This window comes from Ylistrum balloti, unplaced genomic scaffold (genome assembly GCF_031769215.1).
Source record: "Ylistrum balloti isolate Yb309-2 unplaced genomic scaffold, AGI_CSIRO_Ybal_v1 Utg369758, whole genome shotgun sequence".
Classification (NCBI taxonomy): Eukaryota; Metazoa; Mollusca; class Bivalvia; order Pectinida; family Pectinidae; genus Ylistrum; species Ylistrum balloti.
In genome coordinates, this window is record NW_026781958.1 from 163,898 (window position 1) to 183,251 (window position 19,354).

Consider the following 19,354-nt stretch of genomic DNA (forward strand, 5'->3'; position numbering starts at 1 on the left):
GGGGCAACATCTATATAGAGTACCGCGGCGTCCGTCGTTTATCAAGTTTATTTACAAAACGCTACTAGTCGTGAACGACTGAGGGGATTCTGACCAAATTTCGGTAGAAGAATCCTTTGAGGAATGGGAACATATTTTGTACAAATGACATGTCCCGGCCTCCAAGGGCCTGAGGGGCGGAGCCCAAATGGGAAATTTTGCTAGTTCTTTAAAATCCTACTCCTCTTGCAGGAATGATTAGATTTTGTCAAAATTTGGTCAGAAGCATACTTGAGTAAAGAGAAATCAATTCTGTATAAACGGTGGATCTCGGCCTCTAGAGGCATGAGGGGAGGGGCTCAATAGCGAAAATATGTTTGAATTTGAAGACAGTTTAGATCCCCATTCCATAATCATGTATAGCATGGTGGGCATGAAGAGATAACACAATCATGATGTAAGAATTTGCCCCGGGGTCTGGCCACACCCCAAAGGACTTGTTTTCATGGTAATATCTTTGAAACAGCTGAGATCCCCACCCCAAATTCATATATGGCAATGTTGTGCATCAAGAGATAAACGCATTCACAGTGTAAGTACTGGCCCTTAGATGTGGTCCCACCTCTCTGGACCTTATTCTGGGTGATATCTTTGAAACAGAATTGGTATTGATTACAAAGGTGCATTGTACCAAGAATTGAATCCTAAAGTAATGATAGAAAAATGAAAAAAAAAAAAAGATAACCTGACAGCTGTTCGTTACTTCTTAGTTGGAGACGTAAATACAAGAAACAGGATGAGACGTGTGATACGAGTCGTGTATAATGCTTGATCGAAATAAAGATGGCAGTAACACATGTACCTTCAATACAAATGTAATCTTTATAACGTTTGCTTCCAGAATACATTTGTATTATACTAGTAATTTACTCAAATGGCTTCTGGATTCTTATGCCAATATGCCCACCAGCCAGAACAGTAGGCAGATGTTCTGGAATACGAGGAATGTGTAAATTGTAGACCAGTGGGAATCACACGACTGCTCACGTTGATTGCATAGAAATTGGTTTCTCATAAGACACATCGGCAAAATTGCGTGTATGGTCAACAATTTGAAAAAAAAAAGAAATATCTCTTATAAAACCATCTACATTCTAGAGATCACATCTGAACATTTGTTTCTGAAGTCCAACCATGTCTTGGCAAAGGTTTGTACAAAGGGCAAGAAGGCGATGGGGCCTTTCTATACATATTTAGAACTAGCCGTTTCGTCATCCAGGCGACTCGTCAGTGGTATTAATTATGATCTTGAATGTTGAATCTAGTCTTTGATCGCCCCAATTTAGCATTCCCACAAGGAAGATTAGAATAAGATACAAAGAAGACAAATAATGAGTCTGGCTGCATCATACAGCCGTTTTGTCAATTTGGGACACGTCAATCATTCAACAAGACTTTTAACACACTTTTCAGGACCCTGGGCCGACCTCATTTCGAATATGCATCGTCAAAAGAAAGAGTTTATGCAATCTGATAACGAAAGACGATTATTGTCCCCGAATGTCAAAATTCAGTCATTAAGAGGGGATACTTGCAGTTGGCCTGTTAATATTAGAGAATCAAGACTCCGAATGAATGTAAAACATACAATATACTAGCTGTTCATCATGTACCCGAAATACAGGATAAGAGAAAATTGCATAAAGAACTACCCCGGAATGTCGCGGAAGACATTTGGAACCGCCTTCACGAAGGTAACACAGTAAAATTTAAACTCGAGGTAAACAAGTAATTGATAAATCACTATCTGATGCTGATGATCATGTTTTCAATGATCGGTATGGATATCATTTCTTCATTAACCTTAATGCTAATGTAGAAATATACTGCATTATTAGTAATATTCAAAGGGGAATACTTTCGGTACATTCGCGGTCAACAAAGATAGCGTGAAAATAAATAACCAGCCAATATTAAGCATAAACCAAAATATAATGAAATCTCTGTTACATACCCTGTATACACGGATAGCAATGTATAGATATGCACGAAAATAAATCGGCGCGAAATTGTCCAAACAAGAACAACCGCGATATATCAGCCCCGCTAAACCTAACAACTATGAAGTATACCTTTTGTCTTTTCAATGGACCTGTACATTTAAATCATTATCTGCTATCAACATATGCTAATCGAGTCTATGCAGGTGTCAATCTTCAATTGCTATTTGTGAATTTATTTAGGCACTGATGCTGCCGTCTGTTGGTTTATATCACAGTCACTTCAATTTCATTTTCGTTTGTACTCATTGTATTACGTTATGTAAAAAGAAAGTGGCCGTTTCGCGTTCAGGTTCCGTCCTGAATACCACGAAAATTATATGCGCACGAAATAAACTGCTTTTACGGTAGTTTTAAAACAGATAATTGCGGAATACATTAATTTCTAGATAATGTGGTTCCAGTTCTCACCCTATGTACTTTATCTTGTCCATCACAAAACCATGTGCTTTAGAGAGTGTCAGTTTTCTGTCAGCTCATCGCTTTTAAACAGACTGCATTACACTGGCATGTATCGCGGGCGCACTCTGGTGACTATCGAAGGGGGTTGTGGACATTTGGTGTGTACAGAAGACCGGCGACGAAGGAGAAAGGCTTGCCTTATCATTAACAGGGTTTACTCCATTCCTAGGTCATGCATGTTCTGGCACGCGTCATCCTGTGCACGTGTCGAATTCTTGAACACCCGTCAATAATCCATCTGTAGTATCCGCTCACCAAATATTGCATAATGTTCAATAAATAAAGTGCAATTAATGTAAATATTGACTTCAAATAATGAGAGTGAAAATGATGTTGACAATTCATATCTGTATAGGGTTCCCGTGTATTACATTTTTTTTTATTATTTCAGTAGTTTTGTCGGAATTCTAGAATTCTTATTTTGGCCCACCGTCACCAGATAGTGGGCTATTTAACAGGACCTACGTCAGTGGTTCTTGGTCCAGTGCTCGTTGGTCCTTACTTGTGCCATTTCAGACTGGCCATAAATACAAAATGGCCTCCATTGATTTTGACAATGGAAGAAAGTAATTACTAACTCTTGAGAAATACCTCATGCTCATCCTCAAATTTCATTTACAGGTTCCCATTTTGTCCATAGTAGTGCCCTTTGGATTTTGGAGACTGACCAGGAAAACAAGCGGCTAACAGGTGGCCATCTTGGATTTTGACCATGTGAGTTTCTTAAAGCTATTCTTTTAGAAGTATAGGGCGGATATTTCTCCAATTTTTATTGGAGTTGAATTGATCCGAAAAACAATATGGCCGACAGGCGCCAATCTTGAGTTTGGAAGTTAAAGATTACTATCACTATTTTTAAGAGATATCCTCAAATTTCATATAAAAAAGAGGAACAGTAGAAGTAACATGAGAAAAGAAGCGAAAAGATCCAATTTTTTAACAACAAATAAAGTAAAGACCTCTGGGATATATAACTTTTAATATATTGTACACTGAATCAGAATCAAAACATCTTTCTCCATACACATTTATAAACACAATAATTCAATATTGAAATTTTGTAGTGAATTCAACTCTCTGGAATGCGTTCATTTATCCATGACTTCAATGAGAGTAACTCGGTTTTGTTTAATTCGTGGTGTATAGGGTATTTCGTTAACGTGCCTTGGACTCCAACTGAAGAGAGTTGAGTGAATGTGTTTTCAGCCCACACCGGAAGTGCAAGGTCGTCCTTTTCACCTTGACAGTAAAACAATGGTGGTAAGGGGGAAAGGTCGGGACGGGCTTCCAACTCCTAAAAAAGAAACCAAAATACTTCGTGTGGAATCATTTGATATATGCAGAGTACAAGTATTATGTGTCGGCTTTAACTTAAATATGTATCCATGCTCTGCATGGCCCATTTTATACCGATGTTCCCGGTAATATACTCTAATAGTGGTTGCCAAGGAAACATGTTATATATCAGCAGGATTAATTGTCCGCAATGAGTACCAGACTGAAGTTGTTGTAATAATTCAAACGTTGACTTCGAAATATTTACCTTGAACACAGCAGACCCGTTGTTTAGAAAAGAGGAAAGCGCGAACACGCCTGCAACGTCACGATGAAATCTGTAGCTTAGATGTAACGCCATAGCCCCGCCCATTGAAAAACCACCTGGAAGATCAAACAGGATTTTACAAAAAGTCTACCTGTATGTATTTACATACATACCCTTTTTCTCTTGAATGATTTGATTGGACAAGACGCAGACGCCCGGATACTTTTGCGATATTATTTATTTGTAGATATACTGAATTTTCAATTTATTGATTAATATCATGTGTCAAAATTTACATGATTACACAATCATTTAAAGCAATGACGGTGTAATCGGGATTATTGATGAAAATCAGTCTTCAAAAAAAAAAAAGAGAGAAAACTTAGCAATAATAGTATCCCTGTATCCCTTACAAATATGTCTATCCTCGTCGCCATTGTGGTAATTCACAATATACAGATCACACCGATAACAGGCCGTAGTGTCCGTTTCTATAGCTTGATCAATGTTTGCTACGGTGAGTGTTGTGACCTTCTGTCGATCAACACCTATCATCACAACACTGTTTTCATTTAACGTTAATTTTATATGAATTGGTAAATTAAGTAAGGCCCGTGGTCAATATCACACAGCCTTGATAAAGTTATGGCAAAAACAACAAGAATATACCACAAAGTCAACAGAATCATAATCCAAACTCAAACTAAATACCCCAATACGGCACGATATGAGCAAAAGAAAAAAATACGTGGAGGCTCCTGAAAAGGTACAAGGAGTAGGCGTCTTGTGCTTCATCGGCGACACCTGCCATGTAAATCTTTGCAAGTAAGTAATGTCACGTTTTCAAAATAAGAACATGGTAGAAAACAACGGAAACAACAGGCAAACTAACGAACGTCAAACACGTCCAGCATCATATCGAACTAAGATATAAAAAAATCTCAATTAGATAATTATGATGACTGTAAAAAATTACCATAACTTTCAACCCAAATCTCTTGAACTCCTGTGTTATGAGTTTGTCTGTCAGTTGCGGATATCTTGCACGAAAATCGCTGTATTGGAAACAGGTCCTTGAGTATGAAATCAACTGCGACATGTTAACACCATAGAATGATGATTGCAGGGAGGTTGCTATCAAGACATGGACATTTCACAATTGGGAAATTGAAACATCATGCTTATTATACAGTTTGATGGAAAGCTGTGCATGTCAGTTTCAAAATTGGGATGAGCTGTTGATACAGAAGAGTCTGGGTATATAGGAGTGAAGTGGTCAATAAATCTCTTATTTAAAGACAATACAATGGTATTGCATGATAAAATCGCCCATAATGGTTTCGGCATCCTTGGGTAGCTGAAGCGAGCACTTAATTATACCAACCTATGACAATTCTTGACTTTGGGATACCGCTAGACACTTCCTGTTGGATAAGGGCCGATAGACTAGCGCACATAGCCTCCACCGACTGCGCATGTTCCGGTACATTAGGAGATATCTGCATGCGATCGAACCAAACGTTACTCATGGCGCCACCCATCGGAGTATATGGTCTGGGGGAAGATACAGAGATATTATGAATCATGTGTTTTTACAAAGAAAAATAACGTAATAGCCGTCCGGAGTTTGATTCCCGGAATTGCCGTGAAAAGGTATGGGTCACCTGCTCAACCACGTGGGTTTTCACGGGGGACTCCTGTTTCCTCCCAAGGCAAGACCCGCCGCGCTTACATCCGGGTCAACATCAGTGATTGATATAAGTTGAAATAACTTGTTGTAAAATAAATAAAGTTTACATGTAAGAGTTTTGTTAATAACTGCGTTAATAGTTTATAATAAACAAAATACTGAATGAATTTAAGTATGTTGTAACTCAACTCGCCCAGTAATAAAGAGGAATTACGGTACATCCTCGATACTCCATGGGTTACGATCACTTTTCGCTCTCTGCACCCCGGAACATATGACAAAATTGAAGACATAGCCGGAATAATTTGATTGGTTCCAGGAGAAAAAAAAAGACAAATTACATATTGATACGCTCCATAAAAAGGAGCGACACCCAGCTTCAAAGCAAGTACCATATAGCGAAAGTCATTTGATGTACATGAAAGCATCGGACTAGTCTTTTCGTCTTGTTCAGTTTTTTCAATTTTGCCACGACATATATATTTTGTGTTTTATTCATTCTGAGACATGCGATAAATACATTGAAACTATTTTGTGGCAGAAAGTTACCAATTCCCGTGCTGTAATAACAAGTGTTCGCGAAAACGTTAACACTTGCGTCAAAGCAATTGTTCCATTTAATTCTTAAATGTCCGCCTGAAACTTCCTTGAGATAGTTGGTGGTTCCCACACTGAACAACATTCGGAAAGCCCGTCGAATGTCATGAAGGTCAATAAGGGTATAGTGTCTTGCCCAAGGACACAACAACATCGGCAAAGACCGCTCCATTTCTTCCCCAGAAATACTAACTGCATTCGGTAGGGAGCGTCGAGTTATGCACATCGGGCCTTCGTATGAGGTTGATAGGCTAGGAGCTCAAGCCTTCCCTCTAGGTCAGAGTTTACGGAGTTGATGTATTATTCATAGTGCGACTGTACCGTGTTTATGCATACTGACCTGGCGGGAGCTGTTGGGTACAACACCTTCGCGTGAGGGAAATGAAACTCTCCCTTGGATGCCATTTTTACCCAATCTGAAACGCCTTCTCCTGTATCACCTTCATGAATGAATAAATACATAAAAGGACTTTTAAAAATATAAAATATATGAGCATACAAATAAAAAATACACAAACAAGAGACGAATATTTATTGATTATATAAAAGTTTAAGGTTTGGTCAACATTAAAAATATGTTTGTTTCCAATTTACCGAACCAAGCAACAAATGTTACATAAGGAAATATTTTTCCACTCTGATCAAGAGAGTGTTTATCTGTGCATTTAATAAACCAATATGACTGCATGTTAATTGTAAAACAAAACGTTGATGCGAATTTACTTCAGTTCTTTGCTAGTAGAAAAAGAATGAAGAGAAATTCACAGAAATTATTTGTTGTTTTTTTATTTTTCATTTTTTAAAATTCAAATTGGTTCATCTCCGACTTTATACAGGACGAATTCATGTTGTACTAGTGTAAGTCTGGAAATATGGTTGTATGACCAAGTTAATTTTTCAAACTGTTATATTACACTTTTATAATGTATGCAGTTCTTTGTAGTGTAGTGTAGTTTGTACCATTGTAGCATTGATAAATGATAAAGCACCATGGGAATTGAAACCTTTCCATTCATAATTTTATAATGTATGCAGTTCTTTGTAGTGTAGTGTAGTTTGTACCATTGTAGCATTGATAAATGATAAAGCACCATGGGAATTGAAACCTTTCCATTCATAATGAGTTTTCGATTCCACAGTAATTACGGTATATACATATGCCGATCTTGAGAAAATAAAATTATGAAATATAAGCCAAACGACATCAGATCAGAATTGTGACCTAAACAATCAAAACCAAAATGGCCCCTAGCGGCCATCTTACATGTAGATGTAATGAAGTTCTTTATAATATATAAGCGTATCACTTAATCTAGAAATATTACATGATATCAAAATAACAGAGTATAAATCTGGATTTCTACTTTCTAGTCTGAGTAAGTTAGCTTCTATCAGAGCATACTAAGCGACAAGTTCCGTATTATTGCATGTAGTTCGTGGAGTCGTTTCTCGTTTTATAAACACCCTTGTAAGTTATAAGTTTGCTGACGTAAAAAAAGATAAGACGCTTTATATGTATTGTCGATCGTGTCGATTGGGGATGTTAACTTACCAGATCCATGTAGAAACAAAACCACAGCACTACACACTGGTCCTGTCTGTTTGACAATACGTGGGTAGAGAACAGATGCTGCCATGCTCGATGTTTGTTTTGGACAAATCGGTCAAAAGGGAGGGCTTCGTAAGTTGCAAATAAAGTTGTAAAATTTCTCAGACTTATTCCAACTGTGTTTCTATCGTTTTATTTTTTATATGTTTAGAACAATGGATTACTATATATTATGGTAAATATACATTTTTTTTAATTCAAAATAACTCGACTGGTAATAACGGAAAACAATTGCTCCTGGAATTTCCAAAATAAAAAACTGTAGTCGGTGACACATTTCCGGATTTTCTTATTAAAGATAAAACCTAGAAAATAGTCTTTTCATTTCATTTAAGATGATAAAACACACATTCGGTACATTTTAACGTGTGAATAAACAAAACATATAATCTCTAAACTGTTAATGTGTTTATTTTTAAGGAAATATTCAAAATTGAAAAGTATACACTATCAATAACGCAACTCTACATAGAAAAAACTTACATGTAGTGTGTCGTAAATGACGTTCCTGCAGGCGTTTTGATGATTTGATAAGTGCCACGTTTTGTAGACACGTTTTTCTATATTATAACATTTACGTAGCGTTCTATAAAATTGTAAATTGTTTAATGTAAATACTAGATATGTAAATCATTCTAATATTAAATGCTCAGCTCTGCAAGTTTATAGTTTTTAAATTTTTTGTTTTGAAAATAGCTGTTCTGGTGTTGATTTTCAAAATTCTAACCTAAGCAGACAAAAATGGCCTAATGAAGACTCAAAACCTCATCAACTCATATCGTGGTAGAAAAATTAGTTTTCAATACACTGTATATATCGTACGAACGCACGTATGAAAGATAATTCATGATATAACCTTCACTTCCTACGGTATCAAATTAGATCATATTTGAATTTTCTTTGAGCCCAGTCGCATCGTTCCGTGCTGGCAACGCGGGCTTAAAGCGTGAAGAAATTTTGAACGCTGATATATTTCTGTACGCTATACAATGTGTATGGACATTGCCTTTTGGATGCGTGGGACATACGTAGTACTTGTTTCATGTGACCTCTGTGTCATACGGATGGATGAGGTCCTCATTTGGTTGGCTGAAAGGGCGTTAAAACAAGATGTTCATAGACTGGGCATTTCAAATATTTTTGGTAGGGCAAGACCAATGGGTAAATTCTTATATCATGATTGTCTTACTCTTTTGATGCCCAGTAAGAGTTTATATGGTCACCGGGTTGGGATCTCAACTGATACAAAGATATCTCGTTTCTCCCATTGAACCACTCCCCTCCTACCCTATAGGACCAAAACCCACCATTTATACAAAATTGATTCCCCTTCATCCAAAAACGCTTTGGCCAAATTTGGACAAATTCCTATAAATTTGCTCTGTTTCCAAATATTCCCACCCCAACCCTCTTCACCTCAAGCTCTTGGGGGACCACCGTTTATACAAAATTGGTTTCCCTTCACCCAAACATGTTTCAGACTAAATTTGGACACGATCCTCTCATTCCTATGAATTTTAAAGAAATTGCTTTATTTCCCATATTTGGCCCCCGCGGCCAAGACCCACCGTTTATACAAAATTGATTCACCCAAAGATGCTTAAAATGAAATTTGGGGAAAATCCTATTATTCATTCCTACAAGAGGACACTGATTTATAATAACTTGTAAAATTTCCTTAGGCCCACGACCTTCTCTTTTTCCTTCGTCTATGTTAAATTTGCTCCCTTCCTCCCAAGGATGCTCCTGGCCAAATTTGGTCAAACTCCCCTAGTTGTTCATGACTAGTAGCTTTTTGTACAAAAAGTTGATAACGGACAACAGATGTAGTAGTGCCCTTCTGGCCAGGTGAGCTGACAAAACTTGTGCCGAGATGGTGCATACATGTACAGGTAATGTATGACTTAAATACGCGATTTTATAGAACAAGGAATAGTTATTGGAACTTAGATTTTGTATATAAAGCCTAAATAATGCATAAATGTGACATATCCGGGGCGGCATTTGTAGGGTCATACATAATTATTGAAGAAAAATCCAATACACAAGTGAACAAAGGGCAGTAACTCTTAAAATGACACTTAACCTTTCAAGTTTCTTTGATAGTCGGAGCAAGGCAAGATAGTGGCTGGATTATGTTTTGTATGAAAGCTGAACTTGACATTTCCTGTGATCTAGTTGAATAAGCAATATTCTCTGATGATTGACGTAACTACCCAAATTAGAAAATTTCCCATTAATTTTCTTTCATATCAAAATACAAACAGCCAGGGAATAGAAGTTTGAGCACAATGTAGTGGACACGCAAGTACTAGTTGCAATACCCATTTGGTTATCTTGCTCTTTCAGGAATAATCTTCATGAAAGTATAGAACTTCAGGTTGCAGAATTTTTGGAGGCCATTGGAAAGCACTTTACAGCTAGTACAATGTCACATTCATGACTATTAGTGCTTTTTTAAAAATAGTAGTCTGCCTCTGCCACTTTCACGATACCATCGATATTTTGCACGAGGATACAGGTATCGTATCGTCACTTGTGTATTGCGATACCATAAAATTGGTGGTGTGCAACCTAAATCTTTTATTTAGAAGAGTTTTTTTTTGTGATTTATTCTAATTGAACTCTGTGATACGTATTCTGATATCAACGTATCGTGACTTTGTATCATCAGATTGATGACAATACACAGCATTATTTCACATGTACACGACAGTAAAAAGATAAACTACAATGTATTTGAGAATGTCCAACAGATTTATTTGTCTTCTGGTTTATTAAATACAAAAGTGAGGCAACACTTTCCACAGTACTGTCGGTCAAAGTGGGAGGCCATGAAAACACCAGCACCGCAGTCATCGTTGGGACACTCTCGTCGCAGACGTGTGATCTTTCCGTTCTCATCAACCTGTAATCATACAATGTCAATATTCTAATCAGTTATCACTAATCTTAACATTAACCAGAAAATAATCATTCTCATTACTATAATGCTGCAAAACTCCAACTAAATATTGTAAATTAAAGACCCTACAATTTCATATAACTACTTTTGATGTAATACTGCTCAGTGGAGGTAACGCTTAGGGTTTGAGATCACAAATGATCATAGGTGTCCTAAATTCTCATCACAGCAGTCAATTGCAGTTAAATTACAGGGTTAAAACTTCACAAACTTAATTTAAGTGTTCGAAGATACTATAAAACACTGCATCTTGCTAGTACAGAAGTAGACTATAACGGTGTCCACTGATGGGAGACTTTTCAGCAATGATCTTTGATTTTTACCTAACCTACCTACAATATTGGTGACTTTGTCTTCTCATTTACTTATGCACAGCTATCTACAAGAGTTTTTGCCTATGACCCCCACCAAAACAAAATTACACCTATATATACTGCTCAGTAGAGGTAACGCTTAGGGTTTGAGATCACGACTGATCATAGGTGTCCTAAGTTCTCATCACAGCAGTCAGTCATCAAGACATTTAAGCTCTTTTTCCAAGATGAGGGCAGTAAAATGAGCAATTTCAATCTAGGTAGAGATAATATCTACTATGATAAAGAACTCTTGAAATTAAATTTGACATACAGGACTACACTATGAAATAGGAATGAGAGACAAAGTCTAAAAAAGGATTATTGATACATAACAAATTTTATTGTGGAAAATATAAGTAGAGGAACTTGTATCGTTTACCTACTTCTTTATAGAATGATGAAACAAATTCACATATTTTTTTCAATTTACCAAGCCTCTTGCAAGTTTTAATAGAAATAAGTTACGAGAAGTTAAATTGATACCATATACAATAGGAAAAAATACAAGATTCTGTTAATCATTTAACTTCAATATTTTTGCAATAAATCCTGATAATATATTGGGCATCAGCAATTTAATAATCTGATAGATTTAAACACTACAGATAGTATTTTCTTTCATTATCTCATTCTTTGGTGATGTCACAATGTATATGACATAGTAACACTATGTATCTGACATCACTAAGTAATGCAGAGTACTTGTGTGGTAAACTATCAAGTTTTATTTAGAGATGAAACAGATTTGCTCAGTAGAAATACTTCTTATGAATCATTAACATATCATAAGGTGTCCTAAGAGTCTTACATCACAGCAAATTGTGTCAATCTCTAATCAAACTTTAAAATCGTGCATTTGTAATAGTTGTAGTGTTAGAACATGTAGGTTTGTTAGTATTAACATCACAGACAGTCGCCATCCCCTTACCCCCCAACATTTTCTACTATATTTCTTATACCTTGCACTTAGCAAGAAGTTAAAATTAATACAGTGAAGAAAAAAATGAAATAATGCACCATTACGTTGTATTAACAATTCTGATTTCAATAAAGCTTTTATATTTTGCCACATATTCTGATTTTCCTAAAATACTCTCAAAGTAAAACCTACCGCTCAGTAGAGGTAACGCTTAGGGTCTCAGATCATAGTGAATCATAGGTGTCCTAAGTTCTCATCACAGCAGTCAGTTATAAGACATTGAACTGTTAATCACAGATGAAGGCCAACTGGGAGCAATTATAATCTGATTTAGGTCTTGAGTCAATAGTCTAGGTGAAGATGAAACAGATCTGCTCAGTAGAAATACTTCTTAAGAATCATTAACGTTTCATAAGGTGTCCTAAGAGTCTTACATCACAGCCAATTGTGTCAATCTCTAACTAAAATACAAAGAGTGACTTGTGTACCTTTAACCAGGTAGTAATAATACCAGCAATAAAACATGTATTTAAGATGGGAGGGGAACAAACAGGTGGTTGATTAATCAAAACTAACAACACATTAACTACAACCCATATGACTCCAAATTCAAGTCTACTGAATTTCCTCCTTCCCTACAAATAACTAAGTACACTCAAACCACTATTGTGTTATATAAAGACTAAGAGAGATTTTAAATTTTGAAGAAAATACAAACTCATGTCTCAAATTTTCTTATTTCTAAAAATTTGACAGGTATGAATCAACAAACTTTATGTCTGTTACAACAGTTCCACAAAATATAACCTGCTATGTATGGCTATTTAAATTGGTTCCTTCCCTTTTACTTGATCTGCTCAGCAGGAATTAGTAGGAATCACTAGTATCATAAGGTGTCCTAAGAACTTACATCATGGCAGATCTTAATCATTGCACTTTTTTATCACAATTGTCTCAAAAGTTAATTAGCCAAGTGAGTTGTACCCGTCATCAAAATCAACTTGACAATTACTGCTATAGAACACCATGTAGGAGACAGAAAAAGGCGACCCCAAAATATCACCAGGAATGTGTCGGAAGGAAGTTACGCACCAGAATGAGAGTTTAACTAAATGAAAGTATAGCAATTAACAGAGAATTCAACATGGCGTTGAACATTTCACTGTGACCTATAACAATTATTACTGCGTGAATCAACAAACAAGTTCCTTATCATTAAGCCACCTTCTTTATTAATAACCTCGAAGCACTTCACCAACAACCCTCACCCAACCAAATAAACCTTAATATTTTAATTTGACAATAAATATGGTACATAAAACATTCAAGTACTATCACTTAAACAATCAAACTCCTATAATTTTTTTCCCTCTAAGTTTAGACTTGCACTGCTCAGTAGAGGTAACGCTTAGGATTTGAAATCACGACTGATCATAGGTGTCCTAAGTTCTCATCACAGCAGTCAGTCATCAAGACATTTAAGCTCTTTTTCCAAGATGAGGGCAGTAAAATGAGCAATTTCAATCTAGGTAGAGATAATATCTACTATGATAAAGAACTCTTAAAATTAAATTTGACATACAGGACTACACTATGAAATAGGAATGAGAGACAAAGTCTAAAAAAGGATTATTGATACATAACAAATTTTATTGTGGAAAATATAAGTAGAGGAACTTGTATCGTTTACCTACTTCTTTATAGAATGATGAAACAAATTCACATATTTTTTTCAATTTACCAAGCCTCTTGCAAGTTTTAATAGAAATAAGTTACGAGAAGTTAAATTGATACCATATACAATAGGAAAAAATACAAGATTCTGTTAATCATTTAACTTCAATATTTTTGCAATAAATCCTGATAATATATTGGGCATCAGCAATTTAATAATCTGATAGATTTAAACACTACAGATAGTATTTTCTTTCATTATCTCATTCTTTGGTGATGTCACAATGTATATGACATAGTAACACTATGTATCTGACATCACTAAGTAATGCAGAGTACTTGTGTGGTAAACTATCAAGTTTTATTTAGAGATGAAACAGATTTGCTCAGTGGAAATACTTCTTATGAATCATTAACATATCATAAGGTGTCCTAAGAGTCTTACATCACAGCAAATTGTGTCAATCTCTAATCAAACTTTAAATCGTGCATTTGTAATAGTTGTAGTGTTAGAACATGTAGGTTTGTTAGTATTAACATCACAGACAGTCGCCATCCCCTTACCCCCCAACATTTTCTACTATATTTCTTATACCTTGCACTTAGCAAGAAGTTAAAATTAATACAGTGAAGAAAAAAATGAAACAATGCACCATTACGTTGTATTAACAATTCTGATTTCAATAAAGCTTTTATATTTTGCCACATATTCTGATTTTCCTAAAATACTCTCAAAGTAAAACCTACTGCTCAGTAGAGGTAACGCTTAGGGTCTGAGATCATAGTGAATCATAGGTGTCCTAAGTTCTCATCACAGCAGTCAGTTATAAGACATTGAACTGTTAATCACAGATGAAGGCCAACTGGGAGCAATTATAATCTGATTTAGGTCTTGAGTCAATAGTCTAGGTGAAGATGAAACAGATCTGCTCAGTAGAAATACTTCTTAAGAATCATTAACGTTTCATAAGGTGTCCTAAGAGTCTTACATCACAGCCAATTGTGTCAATCTCTAACTAAAATACAAAGAGTGACTTGTGTACCTTTAACCAGGTAGTAATAATACCAGCAATAAAACATGTATTTAAGATGGGAGGGGAACAAACAGGTGGTTGATTAATCAAAACTAACAACACATTAACTACAACCCATATGACTCCAAATTCAAGTCTACTGAATTTCCTCCTTCCCTACAAATAACTAAGTACACTCAAACAACTATTGTGTTATATAAAGACTAAGAGAGATTTTAAATTTTGAAGAAAATACAAACTCATGTCTCAAATTTTCTTATTTCTAAAAATTTGACAGGTATGAATCAACAAACTTTATGTCTGTTACAACAGTTCCACAAAATATAACCTGCTATGTATGGCTATTTAAATTGGTTCCTTCCCTTTTACTTTTTTTCCCTTTCAAATTTGACAATTATAAAAGGGATGACAGATGATCTGCTCAGTAGAAATAAATTGGAATCACAAGTATCATAAGGTGTCCTAAGAACTTACATCATGGCAGATCTTAATCATTGCACTTTATTATCACAATTGTCTCAAAATTAATTGGCCAAGTGAGTTGTACCCGTCATCAAAATCAACTTGACAATTACTGCTATAGAATACAATGTAGGAGACAGAAAAAGGTGACCCCAAAATATCACCAGGAATGTGTCGGAAGGAAGTTACGCACCAGAATGAGAGTTTAACTAAATGAAAGTATAGCAATTAACAGAGAATTCAACATGGCATTGAACATTTCACTGTGATCTATAACAATTATTACTGTATTAATCAACAAACAAGTTCCTGATCAATAAGCCACCTTCTTTATTAATAACCTCGAAGCACTTCACCAACTACACCCCCCCAACCAAATAAACCTTAATAATATTTTAATTTGACAATAAATATGGTACTTAAAACATTCAAGTACAATCACTTAAACAATCAAAATTTTTTTCCCTCTAAGTTTAGACTTGCACTGCTCAGTAGAGGTAACGCTTAGGATTTGAAATCACGACTGATCATAGGTGTCCTAAGTTCTCATCACAGCAGTCACAATCAACAACTACCTGCATGGATTATTTTAGGAAGCTACCAACTTGTAATCACATACATCAGAATGATGGCAAATATGTCAGTACTATGGAAAGTACACCTGTATGATGGCAAATACATCAGAATGATGACAATTTGTTGCTTTACTTAAGGTGCACATTTCTCTTGTTGCATGAATTTTGTCATATTTCAGTGTAGCAAGTGTTTAAGATTGATCATTCAAATAAACATGTTATCAATAGTCAGGCACATTTCATATGTGAAATCAGCTTCTTGTCCTCTCTCTTAAAACTGATCTATTTTCTCCCACTTCAGTATATCAAGAAAATTCAATAACGTCCACAAACTAAAATTTTAAACAGCTGAGTTGCTGACTCCACTATAAACAGAGATATTCTAAACGATACCCTTAAGACATGTTTTAGCATTGGTTTTATGAACAGATCTGAGAAGTTTTCATGATCATTGTTGTCTGTTTCAGGAGGAACATCCTTCCCCCAAAGATACAAACCTTGTAGTACTTGAGAACTGCCAGAGTGACCTTCTTCTTCTTGTGCTTGTTTTTCTTTGGGGTAGTGTAGTTCTTCTTCTTCCTCTTCTTGGCACCACCTCTCAACCTGAGCACCAAGTGCAGAGTCGACTCCTTCTGGATATTATAGTCGGACAAAGTTCTTCCATCCTCGAGCTGCTTTCCAGCAAAGATCAGCCTCTGCTGGTCAGGAGGAATGCCTTTCAAAAGACACGAACAACAATCAACATCTGCTAGTAATTAAAAGTGTAAACAAGATCAAATAACACGGACCTCAATCATGAAATTTTCCAGTCTAATAGTTTGGTTTGTGTGAATCTACTCCACACCCATATTCCACAAATCTACTTTCAAAATCAGAGATAAAATATTGATCATCTGACATCATAATCTTACAATAATTGCTCAGTAGAAATGATTGTTGTTGAATCATAACCATTTCATAAGGTGTCCTAAGAGTTATACATCACAGCAATTGTTTCATGTCAACAAACTTGTTTTTACAAGGATAAATATGCTGTTGTAAAGGGACCCGGGAATAGTACTTAGCCATGCCCCATCAGCATCGCTGTAACCCCTGGAAACTCGAGGACAAGTTATTTCCTGGAGGGAGAGTATGTAACCCTGGTAAAATACTAGCCGCAATATACCACTCGGCTAGAGAGAACTTCTCTTTAGCTCGATTGGTTGAGCGTCAGACTAGTACACCAGGGGTCCCTGGTTCGATTCCTAGCGGAGGCATTAAAATAAATAATGACCTCTGTTACATCTCAAAGATTACAAAGATCTCAAAGACTTTTTCTCAGCTCAATCCATTTAACAATATTTGGTACTTCTAAATTTTTCTTCCTCATCTGAAGAGAGTTAAATTAGTTATTGTATGACCCCTATTCCAATACACAGACAGTGATACTTTCTTGTGCAATCCATTTATTTCCGAGTTTGAAAATGCAAACGTGAAGAAACAAGAACTAATTCATATCTGCAGCTCAGCATATAAATAAAAAAAATGCAAGAATGTTTTATAAGTATGATAAGGTCTAAATTTTCTTTTAAAGACTAACTTGTACAAAAGGAATATCTGTATCAAAGTCAACTGCACAGTTGATTAATCTATGAATCATAACCACTTCATAAGGTGTCCTAGGAATTTTACACAATTGACAGCAATTGTCATTGACATTATATACAGTTTTAACATTTTTGTACACATGGTGAAAAAGAAAAGAAAAAAAGAAAAAATAAAAGAAATACAAGACGTTCAGTCCTCTATATTTACACACTGATCATTCATCATCAATCATACTGTAAATATATCTATCCATTATTAAACAGATTTTACCTTCTTTGTCTTGAATCTTGGCCTTCACATTTTCAATTGAATCACTGGGCTCAACCTAAAATCAAATTGGTGATGTGAACAATAATTCATAAATAGGTTCAATATGTACAAATTACTTGGACAAAATCCTGGGCAACAAATCGACAATTAGCATGTACACATGACAAATATTCATAATGGTAGGAAAGTTGTATTCTTCATATTGGACTGATATAAATTTATATTAGTTTTGTATGAAAGTTCCTCAGCAAACATAGACCTTTTATATTACTGTTTGTAGCGTTTATACACTAACCTCAAGAGTGATGGTTTTGCCCGTGAGGGTCTTGACAAAGATCTGCATGGCTGCTCAGATCACCACTGAAAAATAATTGTAATGAATTTGTTTAATTTTCATTAGACTAATATGACAAAGCCTTAATGCAAATTTCTCAATAAACAAAACTAAAAGAAAAACTTCAATTTATATAACATAACCTATATGAGAAATTGTGTGTTGGTATTAATGTGTAAAGGTGGATGAAACTCACATTGTAAACATGCTAGTTCACAATCATGGTCAAATTTGAATCAGTCGGAACATCCCTTGATCCATATTTACTATATACCTCTTATTCAGACTGCACAATGAGCCCTCCCATGACTATAGACTACTTGTAATATGACATGTTCAACATTTGTGACATTAGTTCTTATTTTTCTGATAATCTACAGCCTTTTTATACCGGTCTGGAGTCAATGAATGTCAGAACTCCAACTCTATATAAAGTTGAGGAAAACAAGCGACCCACGCTTGGGTCAACATTCAAAACAATGATAGAAAGACATGCCATTTTTACATACAAATCGTACATGATAGAACATCAGAAAAGTCCGACTAATTTTACCAGAAAACAAGCCTTATACACCGGTACATTTTACCGTTTAGTTCGGGTCTGGTAGTTTTTCTTTTCGATATTCTTTTCGTTGATTGTTTTTCATTTGTTTTTATATCTCCATGGAAGTGTTTCGTAACATACCACGATTTCCTTAAGCTAAGTACGTTTTAATATTATCCTAGCATATAACCAAGTACAGGCTTTCTCACAAATTCTCTGAATCATGGAAAATTGTCAAATTATGTGTATAATGTGACTGATGTTGTCTTTAACCAGTTAATCCGAAAAATCGTGCAAATAATTGACGAAATGGTCGTTCTTCCTCTGCTTATTGGCGATCATTAATGAGACACACATGCTGAGACTACAAACTTCGGTATCACTTAGTCGAATACCATTAAATTTGCCACTTTGTTACTTCTATTTTAGTTGCTGTCAAGCTCAACAAAACATTTTCCCTAAAAAATATGTCAGTTGATTTGCAGACTTTCCTCAGGTTCAAACATTTTTTAAACATATCAATCATCTTAAGCTATAACAGATGCTCTCTCACCAATACAAAATACATAAAATGGGTTATGATGACGGTAACACGACCAAATAACACATTATTTTATTGGTGCATACCATTTACTATGGCGGACAACTCAGAAAAGGAAGAAACGTGGGTTGAGCATGCTCGATCATGGGGCCC

General features: G+C 35.6%; 3 protein-coding genes across 5 annotated transcripts in view; 1 reads left to right on the forward strand and 2 right to left on the reverse strand.

The window, feature by feature from the left end:
* The window catches only part of LOC132543598 (TNF receptor-associated factor 3-like), a 35,418-nt gene extending 18,612 nt beyond the window's left edge, over positions 1-16,806 (forward strand). Inside the window, exons 11-12 of one of the 3 annotated variants that reach the window (XR_009553977.1) lie at positions 3,123-3,215; positions 16,393-16,806. The gene's annotated coding sequence lies outside the window, so the exon portion shown is untranslated. Of the gene's footprint in view, positions 1-3,122; positions 3,216-3,647; positions 4,288-16,392 lie in introns of those variants that run through there. The other 2 variants (XR_009553976.1, XR_009553978.1) reach the window with 2 other exon arrangements.
* LOC132543599 (lysophospholipase-like protein 1) lies at positions 3,502-7,972 on the reverse strand. Its single transcript, XM_060207114.1, has 5 exons — positions 7,884-7,972; positions 6,672-6,771; positions 5,429-5,598; positions 4,045-4,160; positions 3,502-3,795 (listed from the first exon to the last, which is right to left on the reverse strand). Exons 1-5 carry the CDS (start codon positions 7,966-7,968, stop codon positions 3,571-3,573), a joined length of 696 nt encoding a protein of 231 aa, XP_060063097.1. The 5' UTR covers positions 7,969-7,972; the 3' UTR covers positions 3,502-3,570.
* On the reverse strand, positions 10,677-18,145 carry LOC132543600 (ubiquitin-ribosomal protein eS31 fusion protein). Its single transcript, XM_060207115.1, has 4 exons — positions 18,078-18,145; positions 17,783-17,837; positions 16,423-16,640; positions 10,677-10,848 (listed from the first exon to the last, which is right to left on the reverse strand). Exons 1-4 carry the CDS (start codon positions 18,123-18,125, stop codon positions 10,699-10,701), a joined length of 471 nt encoding a protein of 156 aa, XP_060063098.1. The 5' UTR covers positions 18,126-18,145; the 3' UTR covers positions 10,677-10,698.
* Positions 18,146-19,354: the final 1,209 nt, after the last annotated feature.

Coding starts and splice junctions, on each gene's coding strand:
- LOC132543599 (XM_060207114.1), bottom strand. CDS start 7,968: ATGGCAGCATCTGTTCTCTACCCACGTATTGTCAAACAGACAGGACCA. Junction 5,599..6,671: donor TACCCAACAGCTCCCGCCAG/GTCAGTATGCAT, acceptor ATCTTCCCCCAG/ACCATATACTCCGATGGGTG. Junction 3,796..4,044: donor ACGGGTCTGCTGTGTTCAAG/GTAAATATTTCG, acceptor TTTCTTTTTTAG/GAGTTGGAAGCCCGTCCCGA.
- LOC132543600 (XM_060207115.1), bottom strand. CDS start 18,125: ATGCAGATCTTTGTCAAGACCCTCACGGGCAAAACCATCACTCTTGAG. Junction 17,838..18,077: donor GCAAAACCATCACTCTTGAG/GTTAGTGTATAA, acceptor ATTTGATTTTAG/GTTGAGCCCAGTGATTCAAT. Junction 16,641..17,782: donor CAAGATTCAAGACAAAGAAG/GTAAAATCTGTT, acceptor GTCTTTTGAAAG/GCATTCCTCCTGACCAGCAG.